The sequence below is a fragment of the Paralichthys olivaceus genome, chromosome 8, assembly GCF_024713975.1.
Source record: "Paralichthys olivaceus isolate ysfri-2021 chromosome 8, ASM2471397v2, whole genome shotgun sequence".
NCBI classification, from domain to species: domain Eukaryota; kingdom Metazoa; phylum Chordata; class Actinopteri; order Pleuronectiformes; family Paralichthyidae; genus Paralichthys; species Paralichthys olivaceus.
In genome coordinates, this window is record NC_091100.1 from 8,519,772 (window position 1) to 8,543,614 (window position 23,843).

Consider the following 23,843-nt stretch of genomic DNA (forward strand, 5'->3'; position numbering starts at 1 on the left):
ACACACACACACACACACACACACACACACATACACACACCACAGTACCCCTTCAACTCTTCACTCTTGAGATGTCTCAGTCAAATGCTGAGCAAATCCTCATAAAAACAAGTGCACAATGAAACTTTAATGAGCGCGCCCACATCTGAGGGACACAACTTAGGAAATCAGTGTCACATCCCTGCAGTACACAGAGAAGCCATAAACTATCTCCAAGTGCCTCACACACGTGTGTGTGCGTGCGTGCAACGTACTCGCGAGGGCAGAGAGTGAAAAAAGTGAAAGTTTGCTCAGTGTGAAATAAAGTGCAGCTTGTATCACCAAAATAAACTTCACACAGCATTTTAAAGATGGAATAGAAGTTGTGTTTATTGTGTCTTTATTGTCTGTTTGGATGCATTTGATCCATACTCCTACAGGTGGTCTAATATTGTTTAAATACACATAATAATACACGTGAGCTAAATGCATACAAGGGAACTTTTTCATTGAGTCATCGCTGTTTTTCAAAGTGTTTCCACAAGTTGTTAAAGCGCAGCTCTGACGATTTCTTATCTCGGGGCCATGCATGCGCTTTTGGCACAGTTTTTTGTCGCGCTTGGATGTGACCCCTCTTCATCGTAAATCAAGTCTGTGGATCCACAGTCACTCTGGTTACAGTCACACACAGGCGGGTAAAAAAAACACACAGGTCTGAATTCGCCCCAACATTAACACAGCAGCCACCTTCTCTCCAGCCCGGACCGGCCACAGCTCTCCGCGGCGCACTGCGCTGACTCTGCAGAAGGAAACCATCGGGGGAGTGTGGGAAGGCGTTTTTCTTGCGATTATCCTCAAGGTAGGACACGCAGTTGCAGCCCTGATCCTGGATGCCAGCAATCCCAACCGTCTCCTTGGCTTCACTGTGCGGGAAAAGGAAGAAGAGGACCGGGTGTCGAGGTCGTGCGTTCTTCTCCGAGGGACCGACGCGTTTCCAAACTCCCCGACGCGCGTAATTTCTCAGCTGAAGCGGCGCGGACACAGCGATTCTCAGGATTTTAAAAAAGAGAAACGAGAGCGACTCTTTTGCTGCGTTGAACCTGAAATTGTCCTAAACGGCGGCGACAAGTTTGAGAGAAGAACACCCACCGCGAATCAGCCCAGACACACGCACGGCACTGACGAGGAGAAAGTTCCCCACTTGAGGGCGAAATCAGACTTTTTTGAGGACGCCAAGTTTGAGAAGTGCCAGGAGCCCCCGGGTCTGTGAGATACAACATGCAGCGATGGTAAATATGATTTTTGCTTTAGTTACTCAACACACCACGAGACTTTACTGTAGCATTGGTGACTTTTTTCTTTTACAACTTGTGTGCTGATGTGTACGCTCACCAGAGCAGATGAAAAGTTAAACCAAGTCTCCGTGAATAATTTAATTCCCCTTATTTTTTTACTCCCATGACTCATCATCCACTTGATGAACTTTAAAGCTGCATTTATAAAACAGGATTTCTTTCTTCTTCTTCTGATTGCTTTGATTTTTGTTTCCTTGTCTCACAAAACCAACACTGATCCCTGCAGCTACACGTTAAAACTGATCAGAAATGAGACCTGTCCAAAGTAAGTGAATGAACATGTAACTCCAGCTACAGTCCTAAAGATTTAAAAAAAAAGTTTTTTTAAAATTAGTTTACATGGTTATCACATCTTAAGTCTCCTCCTGCCACCTGTAGCTTCTTACTGTCGTATTCACAAACGCATGCAAACCAGTGAATGCTACGATTCAGAGCAATTTAGTGCAATGAACACACAAACTGTACATACATGAGGCTGATAAAAATGTATTAAGTCATATACTGTGTTGACTTACTTCAATGTGAGCGGACTTTATTTGTGTATGTAGCAGCATTTGCACACGTTATTTTTCAGGCCTAAAATCCTTGTGCTGAAAATCCTCCAGAATCTCTTCTTGAGTTACTACTTTCCTGCAATCTTTAACCAATTTGTCTTGAAATATCAGCTGTCCATAGTTTCAGTTGATGTTTGCTATAGTCTTTATTAGAGTTGGGATTATGTGAAACAAGATATGTGCTATAGTTTCCAGTGCAAACAATGTTTTAGATCATTTTAATAGTTTCTCTTCATTTCTATTTATTTGATTTATCAACACTGTAATCTGACAGTGTCTTTTTTCATTTTTGGAAAAGGCCGGATAGAGCCGCACAGACTTTTTTTGTGTCTGTTTATGTGTCCCTGTGTTACAGTTCACCTCGTAGGGAGCTCCTGCAGCCAACCTGACACACAAGCTGAAGTGCATTCCGTGTCAGTGTTAGAACTTCTCACAGACGTATCTGAATACTTCAGTGGACAGAGGGATAAAAAAGTCGGAGCGAGGGCTAGAAAAAGAGAAACAGAGATTGAGATTGAGATGAATGGCCCGACTTAAAAAGTGCCACAAAAGTACCTTCACACTCTCATCAGTGAGATGTGTGTGTGTGTGTGTGTGTGTGTGTGTGTGAGATGAATGTCTCACACAGCGCTTTGGCCTGCACGGCCCGAGTGTGTGGCAGGGATGTTTCATGAGCTCGAGCTGGTGCTGCTACTATAGTGAAGAATGCCAATTTACATTCCAGGAGTGTCATTTCATTACTTTTATCTCCACGCTGCTCTCTCCCTCTGCCAGGGCAGCCGGGGATCTGGATTTCCTTCACCACATAAGTCCCACAAGTTAAAACGCTGGTGTTCCTCTTTATCTGTGTTTCTGTCTCTCATTCGTCTGTCAGATAATTATACACTTATTACATTCTCAGAGTTACTGACAGAAAAAAAGGTCATGCTGTTTTGCTGCATAAAACAAATATATATATAAAAACAACAGAGATTGGAGAGCAAAAGTCCATATAGAGAAAATGTGGAGGCAAACATCCTCCTCCTGCACTGGGCAGATGCCCCGGTTGAGCCTATATGGCGCTGCTACGTGAGGTTAAAGAAAAAGTTAAAGTTGTCAGCGCGGCTGCAGCTGGGTCGTGATTCCTCTGGGTCTGCAGGAATCAGAGAGGGGAGAGTGTGTGCGAGTGTGTGCGCGTGGGGTGGGAGCCACTGGTTAGTCGGTTCAATAATCTGCTGGACAGGTAGGCCTGTGACGCCCCCCTTAGAGAGGCTGCTAATGAAGAGAAAGGCTGCTTAGTGGTGCTCTGCTCTGACCCCACCAACCCTCCCTGTCCCCCCTGCTGGTTTCCTCTGATTACTGCTCACATGGAGAACTCTCTCCCCCCATCTCCCCCCTCCTCACCCTCTACTCCATCCTCTCTCTATTTCCCCTTGCTTTTCTTCCTCTCTTAGCCACCTCCTCTTTATTTGAAAAGAATGGGGGCTAAGTGTGTTAAGGATCCATTAATAACCCCCATATCTTTACTGTATATATCTCCCTTTGAGTTCTTGGTGTTTTGTTGCTCGTTTTTTTACTTGAAGTGATTAATTAAGGGAAATAATCACTTCCTGACCTTCATGTTCCTCCATATCTTCTGTGCAGTTTTAGCTGTGATGAGGCCGCACTCTGAATTAAAGAGCTTAACCCCAGTGGTTCACTAAGTGTGCAGCAGGAAGGAGAAAAACAAACAAACACAACTTATTTTAGATGAAGGGAAATATCTACTTTCACATACACTCACACTTAAAGATATTCAGGAAAAGCTGAGAGAGCAGATTTTCTATCTCCACCATCTGCACATGATACGCAAACGTTTCAGTGATGCCTCGACAACATCAAAACAACACTCCTGCAGCGTTTCTTTTTTTTTCTTCATACAGAGGTGGGTCACTGCCGCACTGATGTGGCCCTGCTAATCTTCATGTGTCCTCGGCCCCACATTAATCTCTCGAGTGACTGATAGTGTGTCTTGGCAGCGACAGAAAAGGTAATATTTTGAAAAGGGGGAGTAGGGGTCATACACCTCGTGGTGACTGGAGATGAAAATCTTTGAACAAGACACTGTAACATAAGCTGTGGGATTCAGCGACTAAACAGAGACTCTGTGAAACCTGCAAACCAATCGGATCGCAGAACACCTAATTTAATAAAGAGCACAGCGTGAGACGTACTTGATTTAAAACAATATACATGTGAGAGACATAATTAGATTTTTTTTCCACCTCAGCATATGATTTAGAAACCAAATCTTCACACACTTTGACTCGTGATTCCTAATTTTCTTTGAATACATTTTGAAATGTGGTCTGTGTTTGTGAGATAAAAAAAAAAAATAAACAGCATTTTTTGTGATCGGCTGATTGAGCTCTCCAAGAGTTTGAATCTGCTGAATGATAGCAATGTCGAGAAGGTAGGTCACACATGGAAATGGCAAATTAGTAAGATTAAAATCAAGCTCGGCTCTACATGCTGTGTTTAAACGGTAATCTGACTCTGGTACTTACACATGTTACACTTTTTTATGTCCTATTTTCTTCTACAGCCTTCATTTCACATGCTAATCCAAACAATATCGTATTCCTCAAGGAAGGAATCAGGAAAACTTTGGTCTCAAGACATGAACACACCCAGTGTGTGCAGAAGCCACACACTCCCTCAGTCTTTATTTGTTTAAAGTGAGAAATGATAGAACACATTTTGCACAGCTCAGCTTTTAGTAATGTAGCCCCGCCGCATTTTTCTGTCCTCCCAGACGCAGCCATGATTCGCACATTTTCAGCTGTAATCTGGGGTGGCCTTAATTGATTCTGCCCAGCACTACAGTAATTACTGGAAACTGTGTAAAATAAACACCTCAGTGTCACTGGGTGGCAACGGTACGATCGGTAGGGAAATTACATTTCACTTGTAATCCATACGTTCTTCTGCGCGGCCAGAATATAACTCATGTCGGCGCTACAGAAATACCGGAGACGCTATGTAACAAACAGGAGTACAGTTGTAACCAAATGGCTCAGTTGGGAGGTATAGGGTTATGTGGTATAATTTATATTTTATAGCTCCCTCCTGCACAGACTGCACTCCAGAATAAAGTTGTTCGATTTTGTTCCATGAACAGTGAGTGAGAAAATCTGGGAATTCACTTGTGATGGAAACTCCAGACACCACTTTGTTCCCTGCTTTCTTCTTGTATTTTTTATTTTCCTGTTGAGTCTCATTTGTTGCCTTCAGGTAAAAAGACACCAAACGGCTGCTGTTTCTATGCACAGTGGATGTTTGTATGACTGTGTGTGTGTTGTTTTTTTTGTATCGTGGGGGTGGGGTACATTAGTGGCCCGTGCCCCAGTGACTCAAAAGGCATGGAAAGATCTCCTCAGGCCATACAGAGTGATTTGATTAAAAGAGAATAATTTGCCCTGAAGACATCTTTTCTCTTCCTTGCAAAAAAAGCTGGTGGAAGAAATCTGATATGACAAGATAAGTGGTGGCTCATGAAAAATTCCCGAGGATGGAGAGGTAGCATGTTGACTTTGGAATTATTGCCCTGAGTGTGTACTTCTCTGGTATTAACTGTGCTGACAATGTTGTTTTTACCTGGTTCACCTTTGAAATAATTCCTTTGGTTCTCAACCCAGAACTCTCTCATTTTAACTCTTTGTTCTGTACTGTCCCAAAACCGGACTCCATGCTTCATTGTCATTCTTCAGGCTTCTTCTTTGACTACTCATCAAGGTTGTCTTTACTGGTGTAATTCAAAAGTGTTTAGTGAAAGACACTTTAACGCCTGCTTAGTGAGAAGAAGGACTGCTCATGGAGGCTTGTTAATGTACAGTAGCTGCTATGCACAGGATTTACCAATAAGGCGCTGTCCCTGATTATCTACCAGATCCAGCAACGCATAAGCAAAACAACAAATGAGATGACTAAGGTTTCCTGATGCAACACTCCATTTACTGTTCTGGTTTCACAGCCTTGTAAATCCCCAGTAAAATGTACTTCTATGATTTGCAACTCTGTTCTTCCCTCGTCTGTGAGGAGGCTGAACTGCTCCTGAGTCCAGTGTTTTGTCGACCCATCATCCATCCATCCATCTCGACCTCACCTCCAGGCAGACTTTATGACTCTATAACAATGGCATCAGTATTATATGCGCGATAGATGGATTTGTCACTTGAACCTATACATATATGTCATTACATTTGCTGACTGATTTTATTGGAGGACAGTTTCCTTTCACAGCTTTCCTCTTGAGCCTGACTCCGCTTTGTAGAAAGTTCCAGGCTGGTGATAGTAAATGTCCTTATACCAATGTGGCTTCAGCTCTTATGAGGTTTAGGCTCAGAGAAGACTTTTCTTTATATGACGGTCATGTCAGGAAGTCCCCAGACTCTGGAAGCCTTTCAGATTGCGCTGTGTGCCTCAGGCCTTAAAGATACCAGCATGTTACACCTTGTGGTTTTGCTCAATACTTGGAACTTGGCACTGAGCTCTACTTTGACTGTAGCACAGGCTCCCTGTTGCTTCTTGTCACAATAAGTTCAGACTGGAGATAGGACCTTGTTGGGTCCACGTATTTACACCCACACAGTTTTGGCTCTTTCACCCCTACAAGGCCTGATTTCAGAGATCGTGATCCATGTCGACCACTTGCAACAGAAAAGCAGGAATAGATGCAGGTTTTGTAGTTGTTCTGCTTTTTGCCCAGGTTGCTTTTTTTTACCATCCAAAAAATGTTGATGCTTAAGGTCATGACTTTTCCAGTGACTTGTAATGGTTTTGGATCGCAGTGACAAATATAATCACTGTCAAGCCACTAGCATCAGATCAGAAAGCTGTGTAGGTGCAGATTTGTTGATTTGCAGATTTGTTGAATCTGGAGGAGTTGTTGTCAGACTCAGAATGAAACTTGTTGCACTTACTCAGATTCATGAGGGTCTTAAGTATTTGAAATGATAGAAGATGTAGCTACTGTGCCACTTCTACCAACCAAAATCTTCCTTCAGTGTGAAATGTGTCAAATATTAAACCTGACTGTGAAAATGACCAACTCAACTCACAGTTGACATCTTCATTCATGTCAATATTTGAGGTTTAATTGATTATTCCTCCTCCATGGACCTGAACTGTGCCATGAAACCACAAACCTGGACGGCACGTTACACACTTCCTACCCTGTGATTGCTGGTGACCGAGCTGCTTTTTAAAGTGATAATCATAGTAATTAAGAAGTCTAAGCTTGGGATTTTGTGTTTCTTTGCATCTTTGTTCACTTTTCCTGTTTGAGGGAAAGTTAAAGCACATCTGTATATGTGTGGGTGCATGCCTGCTGTGTCTGTGTGTGTTCGCTTGCGTTTGTGGCTGCGTGTGTTTTGGGAGCTGAGGCAAAATCTGCTGACAGGTAGTGTGTCAGGAGGGGGACAGTGGCGCTTTTGAGACACAGGAGACGAGTCCCAGGGAGAGGGAGAGAGAGAGAGAGGGCCTCTTTCATGTGACTCCGCATTCCACCAAGGCACAGGCAGGGAGAGGCACAAGACGAGACATGCGTCCCCCCTCGTCACTCCCTCTGCCTCCTTTCCCGCTGCACCCGCTCCCCTGCCCTCCCCTCTGCCAGTGACCTTAACATTTATCAAAGAGCCCCATGCTGGAATTCCTCTTCAGCATCTGCGTCGTGGTGAGAGTCAGACACACACACACACACACACACACACACACACACACACACACACACACACTGTGCTGCAGACCAATCTGTTTTGAATATTGTGGTGCTGTGCAGGGGCTGTCCTTGTTGTTCCCTGAGTTAAGGAGGCTGGCCTCGAGACACTCACACACAGAGACACGGACACATGCTTGCACACACATTCTCTCCTCCTTCTTGTTTCTTTATTGTACCTCCTGTCACTTTGTCCTATTCATTTAACCTTTCATTAGAGCCAGCAGACAGCCCTGTGTGTGTCTGCACAGCTTCAGGAACAATGCCAAAAAAGCCCCACTGTCACAGTTATTAGATTCCTCTGGCCCCCGTTTACCCTGGCAACTCAACATTAAGAGAGCGAGAGTGAAAGAGGGGAGACAGGACGAGGGAGGAAGACAAAAAAGGGTGGTTGGTTGACACTGCTGCCCAACTCCTCTGGTGGAGGATCCTCTTGACTTGTCAAGGACATGTGCCACATGTTGGTAGTACAGACAGTGGAGGGAATGTTAAAGCCACGGCGGATGGGAGAGAGAGTGAGAGAAGGAGAGGACGGGCGTGGTGTGACGGTCTTGTGCTGTGGCGAGCAGCACCCTGGAAGAGTTAGACTGAAAACACAAACAGTTTGTGGAGGAATTCTGTTTTTAATGGGCAGCCAGGAGGGGCGGTCTGGTCCCCAAGGTGCAGTACCCACTCCTCTCTCTCCTGTCCTCTGCTCCTCTTTGCTCTCTCTCGTCTGATATGCACAACAAACCATATGAGGAGAATCTTGCTTTATGACTCCCGTTATAAATGTGTGTGTTTGACGTTTGTTCATGTATGTGCTGCATTTTGAATAAAGACAAAGGAATACAGTCCAGGTTATTTGATTCATTCTCACATTATTATGGCATTAACGGGTAAAACAGATTAGGACAAAATGTTTTCAGGGAAACCATAAAATCACTCATTCTCTATTCCCCCATAACTATTGCTCAGTATTTTTACTCTCTATTGAGCAGTAAATTTATAAATCATTATTATCATCATTAACTACTACTGACAGCTGTAATCTCACATAGTGCAAAAGAAACAGAATAAGAACACTTAAATAGGGAAAACTTTGCACATTAGTTGCAAATATTTATTATGACTCAGTCCACTTTAATTGTTGAGTTTGTTCATTTGAGACCTCATCAGTCTTTTCAGCAATTTCTCCAAAATGCCATTTTATGCTAAATTTAATATTTTATCAAGATTTTGACAAAATTGTCCTTAAACATTTTACTGAAATATTCAATAGCAATTATTAATTATCTCCTTATTATGTTGATAGTAAATGTAATCTGACCAGGACTCATCTTCCTAGTTCTAATGTTTATCTGTAATCTGCAGTAGATGATAAAACACCTTTATATAAGCGACCCCTCCTGTAACACTGAGGGAAGCCCTGTGCAGTGCAGCTTGCTGAGGCTGTGTTCAGGTCAGTCCCACCCTGTCAGCAGCGGACAGTGATGCTGCTCCAGTAATACATTACCTGAAATAGATCAGGGCCTGGAATGGAAAGGCATTGGTCACTCTAGTAGGGGGCAATGAATCGCTCACCTGTCATGGTGATTGAGCCAGTGCATGCACACACACACACACACACACACACTCACACATACGCACTCACACACTTTCCCTGCCATAAAGACAGAGGGACAGAAAGAGAGCAACAGTCTGAACCAGGACCATCGGGCAGCAGTCTTGATGAAGTCCATCTCTCACTTCTGTCATCCCTCTGCACCTTTCCCTCCCCTCTCTCCCCTCTGAGGCCCCCGCTCACTCTGTGTGACTGACTCTTTATTATCCTCATCCTGTGGCTTAGTTAGAGCGGTGACCAGCCGTCTCCCTCTCCTCTGTCCTCTCTGTCATCCCCATTTCCACCCTGTGGCTCTGCCCTGAGGCTGTCAATCCACCTATCTGCCCCACATTGCTCTAATTCCCTGATTGGACACTCTCTTCCACCTCTTAGGGCTGTAATTGATGGTGGTGTTACTGTTCCCACTCCTCTGGCCTTAAAGCTGCTCCGCCAGGTCAGCACTACTCCACCTTGTAAGACATGCTGGGATCGGATAGAAATCAAAAAGCTTTTCTGTCTCTGTATGTGTGTGAATTTGTGATAAGGGCCATTTACCATTTTCTTTGTCTGTGTAGCAGTCAAAGTTTACCTGATTGGTTTTCAAACTGTTCACCACATTATCCCAAACAATCATGAGATTCACAAATGTGTCATTTTGAACAAGGGACAATATTTCCTCAGAACTCAAAGTTTCCTCTCAAGAGTAATGTCTGCCCTTGGCTGCCATAGAAATGAACACTAGGGTTTTGTCTGTATTTTCGAGTTGATAGCTCTTTTTTGAAGTAAGTGTCAATTGAATTTTAATCATTTGCAAAGCAAAAGGCCCAGTGAGAAGGACAAGTTCAGTATCTGACTTGTCACCTTGATGAAGAAGAATGCCACTCGGTAGAGCACATGCAGTATCTCCGCCAAGGCCCAGCATACCCCTGATATTCAATCAAGCTGCATCAAATTTCTCACCCTCATAAATATCAGTCCTCTAAATACGCCTGATTTTTTTGTCAACTTGAAACATTGAAAACTATCTTGCAATGTCAAAGAAGGTAAAAAAAAAATAAATCCTGGATCTCTAGTGGGTTCTTTCTTGCCCCATTTTCCATCCTACCAACCGGTCCCATGAAAAGTGTTTTTGTGTAATCCTGCTGACCAACCAACCAACCGTCCAACCAACCAACCAGCCAACCAACCAGTCAATCAACTAGCCCGCCAGCCAACCAACCAACCAACCAGTCAATCAACCAGCCAGCCAATCAACCAGCCAACCAACCAGCAAACCAATCAACCAGCCAGCCAACCAACCAACCAACCAACCAACCAACCAATCAACCAACCAACCAGCCAACCAACCAGTCAATCAACCAGCCAGCCAATCAACCAGCCAACCAACCAACCAACCAACCAACCAACCAACCAACCAGCCAACCAACCAACCAACCAACCAACCAGCCAGCCAGCCAGCCAACCAACCAACCAACCAACCAGCCAGCCAGCCAACCAATCAACCAACCAACCAACCAACCAATCAACCAACCAACCACCAACCAGCCAGCCAGCCAACCAACAAATAAATTAACCAGGGCTCAAACACTACATTCTTGACGGGGGTAGGCTTAACTTTTTTTTTCTCTTTTCATTTGATTTAAATCAGTCTGAGTTTGCTTTTGCAATGTATAAGTACGATGGTCGGACATATATCTTACCCTGGACATGATTTCAGCCACGGTCCTTTGTAAAACAAGAGCTTTAAAGTTTGTTATGTCCACTAATCTCCTCTTCTCTCATTTTCCGTGTCTCTTTGTCCCTGTCTCTGTCTTTCTTTCTTCCTCTCTGACTGTAGCCCCGAGTCCCTCCCCAGCATGGACCTTGTATTTATTACCCTCTAAGTAATCACTTTGCTTTCTCTTTTGATAGACTGTTATTGCTCTAACTAGCTGAGGTCCCTATAGGTATTTGGAGGCTTTCCAGTTTTATTAGACAAAGGCCTCATTATTCAAGGCCAGCATTAAGACGACCATTAGATCCATTTGCCCCCTAGTCACATGTATCCAGTTGCAGCCAATTCATATTATAACCCCTGCACACTTAGTATTTACAACACAAACATTCTCATTCCCTGTTGTTAAAGTAGAGAAGATATTTAGATATCAGCTTTGCCACTTTGTGAGAGGTATAGCTGTTAGGTTTACAATAATATTTTCCACGCATATTTCACAGATAATATTTAACAGATAATATACTCAGTGTCATAACTTGACAGATTTAGGTTAAGCCTGTAACCCTTAAAAATGTTATGCCCCTAAATTTAGTGTAGGCTTAAATAACTCTGATGAAACTCTGGTTGGTGCATATTTTTCCAGCTATTAAAAAAGGACAAAACCAGATTGAAACATGGAGGAAGTGTTAAAGCTTCCAACCCCAATAATAATAATGACAGTAAAATACCATGGTCGTGTCAACCTGTGATATTTTGGGATTGTTCAGAAAGATAATCACTTACTTCATAATAGAGCTCATCAAAAGCATCTTGTGTTGCAGGGGTTGGATCCAGGAATTTCTTTTGACCTTCTTTAACATTGTGAGATTTTTTTCAACATTTTCAATTTCCATCGGGAATAATTCATGGATCTTGATGGCGGGATGGAGGCTGACATTGTTGGCATGTCATATAAAAACATACTCAAGGGGCAGCATAATGCCAACTTTAAAGTGTTAAAAAGAAAAAAACGAATATTAGGGGCCTTGTTAACGGCAATATCAGATGACCAACACGCCTGCTGCCCTGGGGATCGAAAAACAGACGCACAACTTGTGGCAGACAGGATAAGAGATTTTAGCTGCTCCGGTTTTGATTTTATTTCTATTTCTTTGTTGCAGCTTTTTAATTTCTTTGTAGCCACCTATGTGTCCAATATAGTTCTCATCCTTCCTAATCGATGGCCCCTTATTGGGTTTCTGCGTTTGGTCAAATATCTCATCGCTTTCTGGCCCCTCAGGCAACAGGCTCCAAACTAATAAGAAATCTCCTCAGTCTCTCGGGTTGAATGTACAGATGAAAAAAAAATAAACGATTAGTGCTGCGATGTATCTGTGACCGAAACCTGATTTTCAACAAGTTCACCAAGTTAAAACTAAACAAAGAAACAAAGAATTTGACATGTTTACTGGTCTTGAGGAGGATGTTATTCCATGTTCACACCAAGATGGATTTATTGTATGTTGTCTTTCTGTCTAAATTTAAAGGTTACCAAACAACTAAAAAGTGATCTTATTTAAAAATGTTTTGAAATCTTGTCAACAACCTGCAGCTACTGTTTTGATTGTGTGTATGGGTGAAATATAAGGTTTTCAAGAACAAACATTAAGCATGTTTCAGTGCAGAATAGAGTAGAGGCCCGGGGGGGCAACAGAACTCATCAGGTCAAGCCAGGTTCGGAAAAACCTTTGAAATGATATTCAGGTTTGGGTCAAGTTCAGTCACGTTGTCCTGGCTATCTATAGATAGATTTATACTGCATATGCCTGTAATCGAGGAAAACATGGGGTGGCTTTGAACACAAAATAACAGAATGCTTGTCGGGTTTGGACCCGGCTCGGACTGAGTTTGTGTTACCTCTTGTGCTCAGACAGCTTCAGACTGTAAATTGTGGCTCGAGAGCCGCACTCTGGTGAAGACAAGGAACCTTCTGAAAAAGTCCTGAACCTGCAAGTTGTCTTCAGATGTGCAGCGTTTTCTACTTTACTGTAGTTTAGCCTCAGGCAGCTGTATTTACTTATCGTGGTCATATTCATTCCAACTACTGTTGCACAGGTGGTGCTTGTGAATGTTGCCCACTGTACCTGAAGGAAACTTGAACTGTATTCATCCATACTATTGTACTGTACTCCCAGTACATGGATTCAGCAGCTACAGAAATAAACAGTGATCCACATGACTTTGTTTGTGTATATGAGTTTGGATCATCATTGCTGACATATGTGTCAACTAGTGTTCTTACTCGTGAAGCCTAAAACTCACTTCTCTTTCTTACCATGATGAACGTATAGCAGCACACACAGACTGAAACGTGTCTTTAAAAGTTAAAAGTGGCTCAATATGCAGAGTCAGAGAGGAAGAGCGTAATGCATTAATGCTCTACATTACGATAACATTTACGGTATCTGAATCGATCTATATCTACACGGTTTATATCTTTACTGTATGTACACATATAAATAGAGTGTGTGGAAGAGAAGAAGTTAGAGAGAGAAAGAGTTAGAGAGAGAGGGAGAGAGAGAGTGCCACTTTGGAGTAAAGCTGTCATTACTCCGGCTTGCGCACCCCCTCATAAATACTGATAATGAGATGCTTTCAGCAGCCTAATCATTTCTCAATGTAGCAGTAGGTAATGTGAGAGGAACACTCTCTTTCCTGCACTTCTGCCTGCAGATGACACCCACAGCTGGTTTACAGAGTGGAACCATGGAAAAGAATAGATCGCTGCTGTCCTGTGGTTGTTGTAGGAAGAGGGAAAAAGTTGGGAAGTGTCTTTTTGTGGAGCCACTTTCCCTCATAAACATTTTGCTCACAAAAGAAGAAGACGTGTAGGTTTTAAACGTTCAGTATGTAAGATTTAGGTGAAAGGGATTTTTGCAAGAAATTTAATATAAAATAATCCGAGTGATGTTTTCACTTGTGTGTTTCATCTAAATTGTATGAATTGTTGTTTTCTTTCCATAAAATGGTTCCTTTATATTTAAACACTTTACATGGAGGAGGGTCCTCTCTGTGGAGGCCGCCATGTCTTTTACTGTCGTCCAAACTGGACAAACTTAAGACATTTGGAGTTTTCCTGATAACTGAAGTTCACCAGAGGTTCTCTTTCATGTTTGGAAGGGGAGGGTGAGGGGAGGAGTATTCAGCTGCAACATGACACTTCACCTCTAGATGTCACTAAATTCTACACACTGAACATTTAATACAGATTTACTCGTGTTTTTTTTTTTGAGAAATCTTAGCTTTTTCCTATTTTTCCCTTTATTTCCTCAGGGAGGGTTTTACTGAGGAAATTCCGGACACTACTACAACAACAATCTGGAGAATGTTTCGTTGAATTAACAATAAAGATGGCTGATCAAAAAGCGCTTTGAAAGAATATTTGAAAATGGTCTGACCTGACTCTCACCAGTAAAATCATCATTAAAAATGCCTTATTTTGCAATGTTAAAAAAGTGATAAACAATTCCTGGATTCGCCCCTTTTCATCCACTTCCACACCAAAATGAATTTTTTTTCTTGCCCTATGTCCCATCCTAGGGCAACAAACAGACGGGGCGAAAACCTCCTTAGCTAACATAACAATCTGTTCTATCTTTTAGTTTGGAGTTAGGTTTGTGTTCTCCCCTCTAGGAGGCGCCCTGTCTTCTGTGTATTTGAGCTAAGAGGCAGCATTAAGCATATTTGTCACAGATGAATAGTTTTGCGACACACATTGGATTATACATGTTTGTGTGTATTTACGTGTATTTCTCTCTCATCATGCATACCAACAGGTGCACCGTGCATTGTCCTAAATTATTTTGGGGTGTGTCTCTCTAAAGGACGTCCACATTTACAGCTTCAGGCGCCCCCAAGCTCAGAATGAACTTAGATCTCTGGGGGTCTTTCCCAGGATAAAATAAACAAGAAAATGCCAGCAGCTATTGACACTTCACTATTTAACTACTGGATCTTTCCTTTGAGCCATCATTCTAATGGGTGTTCCCTGAGACGCTCCATGAAAGCAATGTATGGCATGTCATCTTCTGCTGCCTGTCTTCCACTGGCCATTAACCGGCATCCTTGATCATTTTAATAGTGCCTTTATACCGACTCTCTCCGACCCCACAGTGCTTGGACAAACAGTGGTGTCCCTAGTGATATGAGAGGAATACATTGCAGAGCTATTGTGGTTTTCCGGGGCCTCGCTGTGTATTGTTTACTGGGTCTGCTTGATTGCCCTCTGTCCAAATCAGAGGGTACAGGCAGGCAGGGCAGGGGTCTATAGGGACGCACTGTGTTGTGGACTGTCCCAACGTGCTAAGAATATTCACTCAACCCGCAGCTCTGAGGGGGGAACCCATCCATAGCTCAGTAAACACACACACACACACACACACACACACACACATATTGTGGGAGTCATACATTTGTGCACCAGAGACCATATGGCCATGCATAAATGTTAGGGTTTGTATTTCAGAGTGTGTGTGTGTGTGTGTGTGTGTGTGTGTGTGTGTGTGTGTGTGTGTGTGTGTGTGTGTTTGTGTGTGTGTGTATGTGTGTGTGTGTGTGTGTGTGTTTGTGTGGTAGGAAGCCATGTCTGTCTCAACGTCACAGATAATTACCCCCTATGTGACTTTTCTTTTCACAGTGGTAAAACACAGCGGACCCTCCTCAGTGGCACATACAGCTTCAAAATAATACCAACCATATGCTGGCAACTATAGCTGGATGTGGGCTCACTTAGAATAAATGTATACATACACATTTTCCTCTGGCCTTTGCTTTTCTTAATGACCTTCTTTCATCATCTCCTATGGGTCACAGCGCTCATCGCTCGTGGCAACCAGTTAAAGGATAGAAAAAAACGAGCAGCTCTAATCTTCACCCACCTCTGATTTCTATCTGTTAATCCCTTGCTTGAAACTCATAATTAAGCTAATTAGACACTATCTTACTACAATTGCTCCTTATTGCCCAGATAGTGGGATGACTGAAAGAGCAAGGTTACATCTCGGAGTTTGAATTTGATAAATGCTTACGGCCAACACAGTCATTCAAGCTTTAAATAGAACGTTGATGGATTTTTTTCTTCACCTTTAATCTGCTGTGCAGTTAATTTCAGAGGACTGGGAGTTTTCTTTTAATTTGTGGAATTCCTGTTTCACGGTCGCAGTTTCAGAGCAGGTCTGGTCCTCAAGGCCGCCTCGGCTAAACTTGCTAGAAGGAGGAAGGTAACATTAGCATCGGTCTAATCAGACAGAAGCACAGGGAGGGGAAAAAAAGGGAAAATTAGGATAGGATTAAAGAAACACGTATCAAAACTTGGAATAAACAAGAAAGAAAAGATGTCAATGGAAAGTTATATTTTACATAAAAACCAATGCTCAAGTTCGATATATTTAGTTATTTGTGTTTTCTTTTTATTTATAGTTAAAGATGAACCATTGCCAATGTTTTTTATGTATACATATACCGGCGTCTATATCGGAACATAAGAGAGGCTTGGCTCACTAAGGTTGGCATCGTCTCGGCCTCTAAACATCAGTATCAGTCGAGCTCTACACAACAACGTCATAAACAGCAGCAGTGACTCTTTTAAAAAGGGATTTTTACCAAAAGTCCTGTTTTCCATGATGTTGCCATCTGGTCTCGTGTTTACAGAAGCTGAGTGAGATCAAATTTGATTATCACAGAAAGATGTTGGGAAAATTCAACATGTGTTTGTTTGTGTGTGTAAAAGTTTGGACCCTGTCTCTGAGGGATGTGGTGACTTGATGTTGTTTAGACTCATCTCCCTGCCCCCCCCCCTCTCTGGAGACCTGTCTTTGTAGCCATCCCAGCATCCTGTACACTGCTCCGCTGCATCCATATCGTGCTAATGATCATGGGAGTGGACAGCTGCTTAATGCAGTAGTGTCATCAGTGCTGCTTTCTGATAGCAGCTCCATTGCACTTGACGCGACTCAAATGTATCTGCTCCACGCGAGCCCCCCACGTTCAGCGGATCGACTAATGCGGTCGACGGAGGGCTCGTTGAAGGTGTATTAGATGTGTGCCGTATCACGCTTTCACTGTGTGATTACAGGACATATCACATTTGGAGTGTATGATTACAGACATGGTTCCTGTCATTTTACATCAGTCATGACGCTGTCAAATTTTCAAATTGCAGCTCTCAGTGACACTATAAATATGTCATAAATAATTCTCAGACCCTTTACTCAAGTAGCAACACCAATGCGTGAAAATACTCCATTACAAGACAGATGTTATCAAAAGTAAAACTACGCAGCAGAACGACTCCTGTCCCTGTTTTATTATTTTGCTATACATTCATTTTTAGAACTGGAATAACATTACAAGCAGCATTTTAAAGCGATAACTGGTCATTTTAAGAATTGTAGAAACATGTAGAAACATGTTCAGTCCATACATCCATCATCCATCATCCATCCATCCATCATCCATCATCCATCATCCATCATCCATCCATCCATCATCCATCCATCCATCCATCCAACCACAAATACAAATTCTTGACAAAATCCCTCACTGCATCTAATCACCTTTTTTGTTACATATATAATGTTTGGGGACTATACGTGGTGACCCCCCCGTGCACTGAGAGCTGCCCTCGTGCCTCTCTCTCTCACACTCGGCTGGAGCGCGCCCATCCCGTGCAGCTGAAGTAACAGGAACAGTTGGAATAATACGACACAGTCTCACATGAGTGTGAAAGGAAAGGTACGACCACTCGAAGTGAACATGTGGAATCTGAACCTGTGGCTGTTTGATCCACTTGCATGTGTGTTTGGTGATATCTATAGTAAAGCACTTACTTTTCATTTTTAAACTTATGACTGCTCCCTCACCTCACCTGGCTGGCCTGCTTTTATTTAGCAAACTGTACAATAAGTTATTACATATTTGTTGAAACACTAATGAAGTGAAATCAGAAGAACATAAATGACCATAAATGTTGCCTCACCCTTTTACAGACAGCAGCAGTATTTGGCTTGTTTTCAGTTACTGTGGCTTTATTTGCCCAAGTTTTGAGATATCTGTTGCCACGGACACAGCCGTCATCATTGCAGACATCACTGGAATTAAAGGTTTCTCCAAAAGAAAAAGTCCCATTAAAACTGCTGATAGCATTATTCAGTGCAGCAGGAACGCTTTTTCTGGAAAGACATCCAGTTTTTGTGGAACTTTTTTTGTTGTTTGAACACAAAGAAAGTTCTGCTCACCTCCATTGTACTGGGACAGAGGTAGAAATGGGAGACACTCATATTTCAAAACCTCAGCAAATAAATAAAAAGTATTTACATGGTGAGATAATCCCAGGGATAATATTAAAGTTTTTTTTGTAATTTGAGTAATCCGACCCTTTGAATCTGTCAGAGAGTCAATAGGAGACATAATGCATACTTATGTGAGGACTTCAGGGGATAGACCATCACAACTCTGCTCGTCCCTGTGCCTCTGTCCTTTTTTTCTTCTTTCCCTTCTTTCCCTTCACTTCTCTTTCCTTTCCTTTCTCTCCGTCTTCGTCTCTCCCTCTCTCCCGTCCTCCATTCTTGCAGTTCATATTTCAGTTTGCTCCCAGGAGCTCGCGAGTCTGTGCCAGACGGAAATTCGCTGAGGCTGCAGGAGCCCCCTTGGAGGCCACATGGAGGAGGGACAGGAGGGGAACAATCAAGCCCAGTCCTCCCATGATATCCCTCCTTTTCGTCCTCTCACTCTCCCATGGACTTTTTTCTCCCATTCCCCCTGTTTTTTTCTCTTCCTCCCTTACTCTCGTTTCCCCTCTCTGCTGTCTTTCTCTGTCTCTTCTGTATCCAGCCTGCCAGGCTACACAGGTCCTCAGGGTGACTTGCTCTTGGCTCAGGTCCCTCAGCACAGATCCCTCTCCTCTCCTTCCTCACCCCCCAAACTTATCCTCCACTTTTTTTGCTCCTGCCACCCCCTCCTCCTCCTCCTCCACTCTCCTCCTTCCTTCTCCAGCTCTCTCCCTGGGGGGAAGACGGTGAGGCCATCCAGTCCCGAGCTGTCCATCAGCGATGGTGTTTACTTGCAGCGTGACAGGCCGACACATCTGGAGCGCATATTCACTAGTGTTCACACTCTTTCTCCCTCTCACTCCTTGCTGGCCCTCCATACATCCTGCGTCTGCCACCAGACACATTCCTCCCGCTCATTTTAGGACCGTTTGTCGTCGTTATGGCGAGCCCACCTCTGACTTTCATGCACTCACTAAATGCACACACAGAGATTTGTTTTCATCCATTTTTCCTCTTTCTTTCACCCCTCCAGTGGTTTTTCAGTTGCATGACAGAAATTGGAGTTAACCACCGACAGGGGAGGTGGGGGGAGGTGGGGGGGTGGAGAGGGGCAGAGCAGTGGGGTGGATGGAGGGGGGGCGCAGAGCAGTGATGGGGGCAAAAGTCAGACTTCTCTCATCCACTTCTCTCTCTCTCTTTCTCTCTTCCTCTATCTGTATCTCTTGCCTGTTCATTTTCTACTCTTCAGTGAGAGCAAACTAATTACAGCAGCTCCTCCGCTCTTCTTTGGAAACCCATGACTACTGGTCTAACGAAGTGACACTCTTTCTTCATCCGATGTCTACCTCTCCCCCGTTGCTCAGTCATCCTCCCAAACCCCCACCTCCCACCCTGCATCCCACCCACCCCGTCTGTTTTCCCAACATTCCTGTGCTGGTGTGTGACTGTGATGGCTTGTCATCTCGCAGGAATGTCCTGCTCTCCCACCTCGTCCCCCTGATTTGGCGTGAAGCATTTGCTCCTGGTTTCCGACTCCGCACATGTACACACACACGCAGGCACACACTTGAAATGCTGGCTTTAAAAAAAATGTGTTCATGCAGATGGTGTCCATTGGGCCGCATACCTACCCTTGGCGCACGGCCACAACAAGCACAGCCATTCTCAGATAGTCCCCAGCTTGTTTTTCAACTGAAAAAAAAAGTGTGCACAAAGTTATTTTATCCTATGTTGCCTGTGGTAAAATTGACTCTGTATGGTAGACGCAAAGAATTCTCTTGATTTGACTGATGACTAAACACAGCCAACCAGAGTGGTGTTTAAGGAAGAACACTTGTTTCACTAAGTTTCATATATGCACAATATATGAAACTTATTAAAAACCCAATTTGCAGCTCATAAACTGTGGTCAGGCAGCGTTGTGCAAACTTAATTGTGACCAGGATTATTGGCTAAGTGTCTCAAACGTTATAAATTTGGGTTTTTCTAAAAAAAAAAAAAGATGACATGGCTACAGTTTTATTTATCCTCTGTACAGGATACAGAGATCCTGTAATATGAAGCACATGTGACATGTAAAGACAAGTTTTAGTTTGGATAATGACTTTCCCCACAATGCATGCATGTTTTATATGGTGAGGAATTATTGGAGGCCTACTGGCACAAGGGAACATGCAACACTCAATGACCCGAGGGAGCACTTTCAATGGAAGGCAATAAGGAAGAATATTGTGTGGGTACGCTTGCATCAAGTTCGTGTGTGTGTGTGTGTGTGTGTGAGCACACGCGACAGAGTCGTCTGATTGGCATCATCCTCATGGAACAAGTCTGGCTCATTCTAGATCAGGCTGACGTGTGTGCATGTGTGCGATTATTTGTGTGTTTTTTTGTATGTGTGTGGTTGTGCGTGCGTGAGCGTGCGTGAGCGTGCAGGAGATATCACCAGGCTCTCATGTTTATTCAGCTCAACGCCTGGATGACCAGGACTTATCCGCTGTCCTGATTACCCTGCCTGGCCTGCCACCATTAATCCTTCAGAGACCTCAGGCCCCTTAAACAGCCCTACCTTACACATGTACAGGAACACACACACACACACACACACACAGAGCCAAACGCATTTAAAGTATATATATATATATATATATATCAAGGACACATTGTATTCTCCATACATGGAATAAAACTGTGCCTTTCTCGTTTTTCTCTCTCTTCCCCACTGTTATACCAGTGTTGTCCTCAGGGCAGAGTGTCTGGGTGTGTGTTTTTGTGTATGCTCTGTCATGTGGGCCTCCGGGAACCTTCCAGGCATCTCTCAAGGTCCCTAGTCCCTTTAATTCCCAGTGAATTGTGCGTGTGTGTGTGAGGATAGAGAGAAATGTGAAGGCAGAAATGATTCACTCTAATTTGTGCCACAGTATTTTCTTTATCAGCTCTTGTAAGTCTCTGTGAAGGCCCACATAATTATATTTTATGTGGAGGTAAAAATGACTGTATTGTAGTTCTTTTCCCATAACGACATATTTTTCTTAGGAGACACAAGGTTTTTCTGGTGAGCAGTTGGAGCAAACTGACTGTGCAAGCATGTGGCTGCTATTGTGCATGTGTGTGCGAGTATGTGTACATGTGTACTCAGGACACCGGGGTTCTTTTCATTAATAGTCACTGCGCCAAGACATAATATTGACCATGGCTGTGTTCCCTCTTCTGGTTTTGCCCATAATAAATGATGCAGATTAGAAAAGTAGAAACACATTGGGCTGATAAGTAGCCTTTGGAGCTCACTTGCCATGCCACTGAGTTGGGGGGGGGGGGCTCCCTTCTCTCACTTTTCCTCAACCGTATTCTTTGGTATTGCGTTGACTGTGTGTCTGCGTGACGTTTGTGGTCTGTGTACATTTGGAGCGACCGGGTGGCGAGGGTGTTTGGACTGAAGGAATGACATTGGTGTGTGTTGCCAAGTTCCATTCGATTATACTATACACAGCAGGGAACCCTCTCATTGTAAACAGAAGCTCATACTCGTATCTGTGTGAGCGTGCACATAAAAAAACACACACACACACACACACACACACACACACACACACACACACACACACACACACATATACACACACAAGCCCACACAAACAAAGACAGGGGACACAGCACTGGAACTAGTACAGCTGGAATGAGAGCATGACTAGTTCATATCTCGGGGCTAAGGAAAACAAACTGAAAGTTTAACACTGTGTATGTGTATAGTATGTGTGTGTGTGTGTGTGTGTGTGTGTGTGTGTGTGTGTCAGGAGGATCTGCCATTTAGAACCATTTCCATCAGATAAAATGCCTGTTGAACATGATGATGTCACCCCATAAATAAAATCATGGGGTGACATCGTAAAAGTGCAGATTGAAATAAATGCAGGGTTGGGGTGGGGGTCTCATCTGAGACATTTCTGCTCTTCCCGGGGTCCTCAGGAGAAAATTGAAGGGCAGAGGGACAGAAAGAAGAAATATAGAAAAATAGAAGGATTTATTAGTAAGATGGGAGGGACTGTTTGACCACCTGAGCAGACACACACTCACACACTCACACACACACACACACACACACACACACACACACACACACACACACACACACACACACACACTGAGACACAGACACACTCACTGGAGTTCTCTGACTCCTTCCCCTCCTCTGACATCGCTCCCTCTCTCCCCTCCTGTCGCTGTCTTCTCCTTTTTCTCATAACAAATAACAGCGCAGAATTCCCCTCGCTTCTCTCCTGGGGAATTTTCATTACCGCCCAGTCCCCCTGCCCAGAAGGACTCCCCGCCTTGAACTGTTCAACAGCTGTGGTGTGGACACTCTCTTCCAAAACAGGCCCACTGTTCACAAACACCCGCTGGACTCAGGGTGGGGACTCTGTGTCAACTTCCACAGCTCCAGAGATCCAGCTTCCCTCACATGTGGCCCACCCCAGGGCCCCTCTCACCTGGGGGGTGAGGCTGGGCCCTCACCTCTCCTTTTATCAGTTCGGGAACAGCTTGCATTGGGCCGGTGTACACGAGAGGAAAGATGAAGGATAATTCCTGTCTCCTACACACTGGGCCTTATTTTAGAAGCCTTGTCCAAACCATAGCTGTTCAGTCATAGTTTAGAACATACAACTTATCACAACAACTGCAGATGATGATGACAGGATGTATGTATGTTACACAAACGTTTAATTTTACTTCAGTACATATTTGGCTATTTATTTGTACTTTTACTTAAGTAAAATGTATATGAGTATATGAGATATACTAGATGGATACTGTGCATAGATAGATAGATAGATAGATAGATAGATAGATAGATAGATAGATAGATAGACAGATAGATTGATAGATAGATGGATAGACAGATGGATAAATAGACAGATAGGTAGATAGATAGATAGATAGATAGATAGATAGATAGATAGATAGATAGATAGATAGATAGATAGATAGATAGATAGATAGATAGATAGATGGATAGATAGATAGATAGATAGATAGATAGACAGATAGATAGATGGATAGACAGATAGATAGATAGATAGATGGATAGATAGATAGATAGATAGATAGATAGATAGATAGATAGATAGATAGATAGAAAGATAGATAGATGGATAGACAGATACATAGAGTCTCTGCCTTTAGCAAGAGCAAGGCGAGGTGCTATAATCAAAGGCGATTACTCATCGCATGCTGTGACGCCCCACAGTCAAATGCAAAGCAGCTTAAATTAAAACACACTTCATTTAAATAGATGAAAACTACATGGGAGATGAGTCGCCTTGTATTCCCACCTGGCGACATTTATTTCCGTTGGATCAGCAGAATGTGATTTGCTGGCTAGAGGGGGTTTCATAGAGGTGGCAGTGCGTCTATTGGCTTCCCTCAGAACTGTGCGTGTGTGTGTGTGTGTGTGTGTGTGTGTGTGAAGCTCGTATCTTAAGTCCTCTTTGGAAGAAGTTAGGAGCTCTTGGCAGCAGTGACAGTGGAAGTCCCCAGCACTTGGCTACAGTCCTGCCAGTGTGTATGTGTGTGTGTGTGTGTGTGTGTGTCCTTGCATGTAGGAAACGGCCCATTTGAATGTG

At 43.4% G+C, this 23,843-nt stretch overlaps 1 protein-coding gene across 1 annotated transcript in view; it reads left to right on the forward strand.

Annotated features, from left to right (window-relative positions):
* Positions 1–814: 814 nt before the first annotated feature.
* Positions 815–23,843, forward strand: part of bnc2 (basonuclin zinc finger protein 2) — a 155,652-nt gene continuing 132,623 nt past the window's right edge. The window contains exon 1 of the mRNA XM_069530264.1: positions 815–1,268. Within this exon, the coding sequence (XP_069386365.1) occupies positions 1,266–1,268 (3 nt within the window). The 5' untranslated portion in view covers positions 815–1,265. The remainder of the gene's footprint in view (positions 1,269–23,843) is intronic.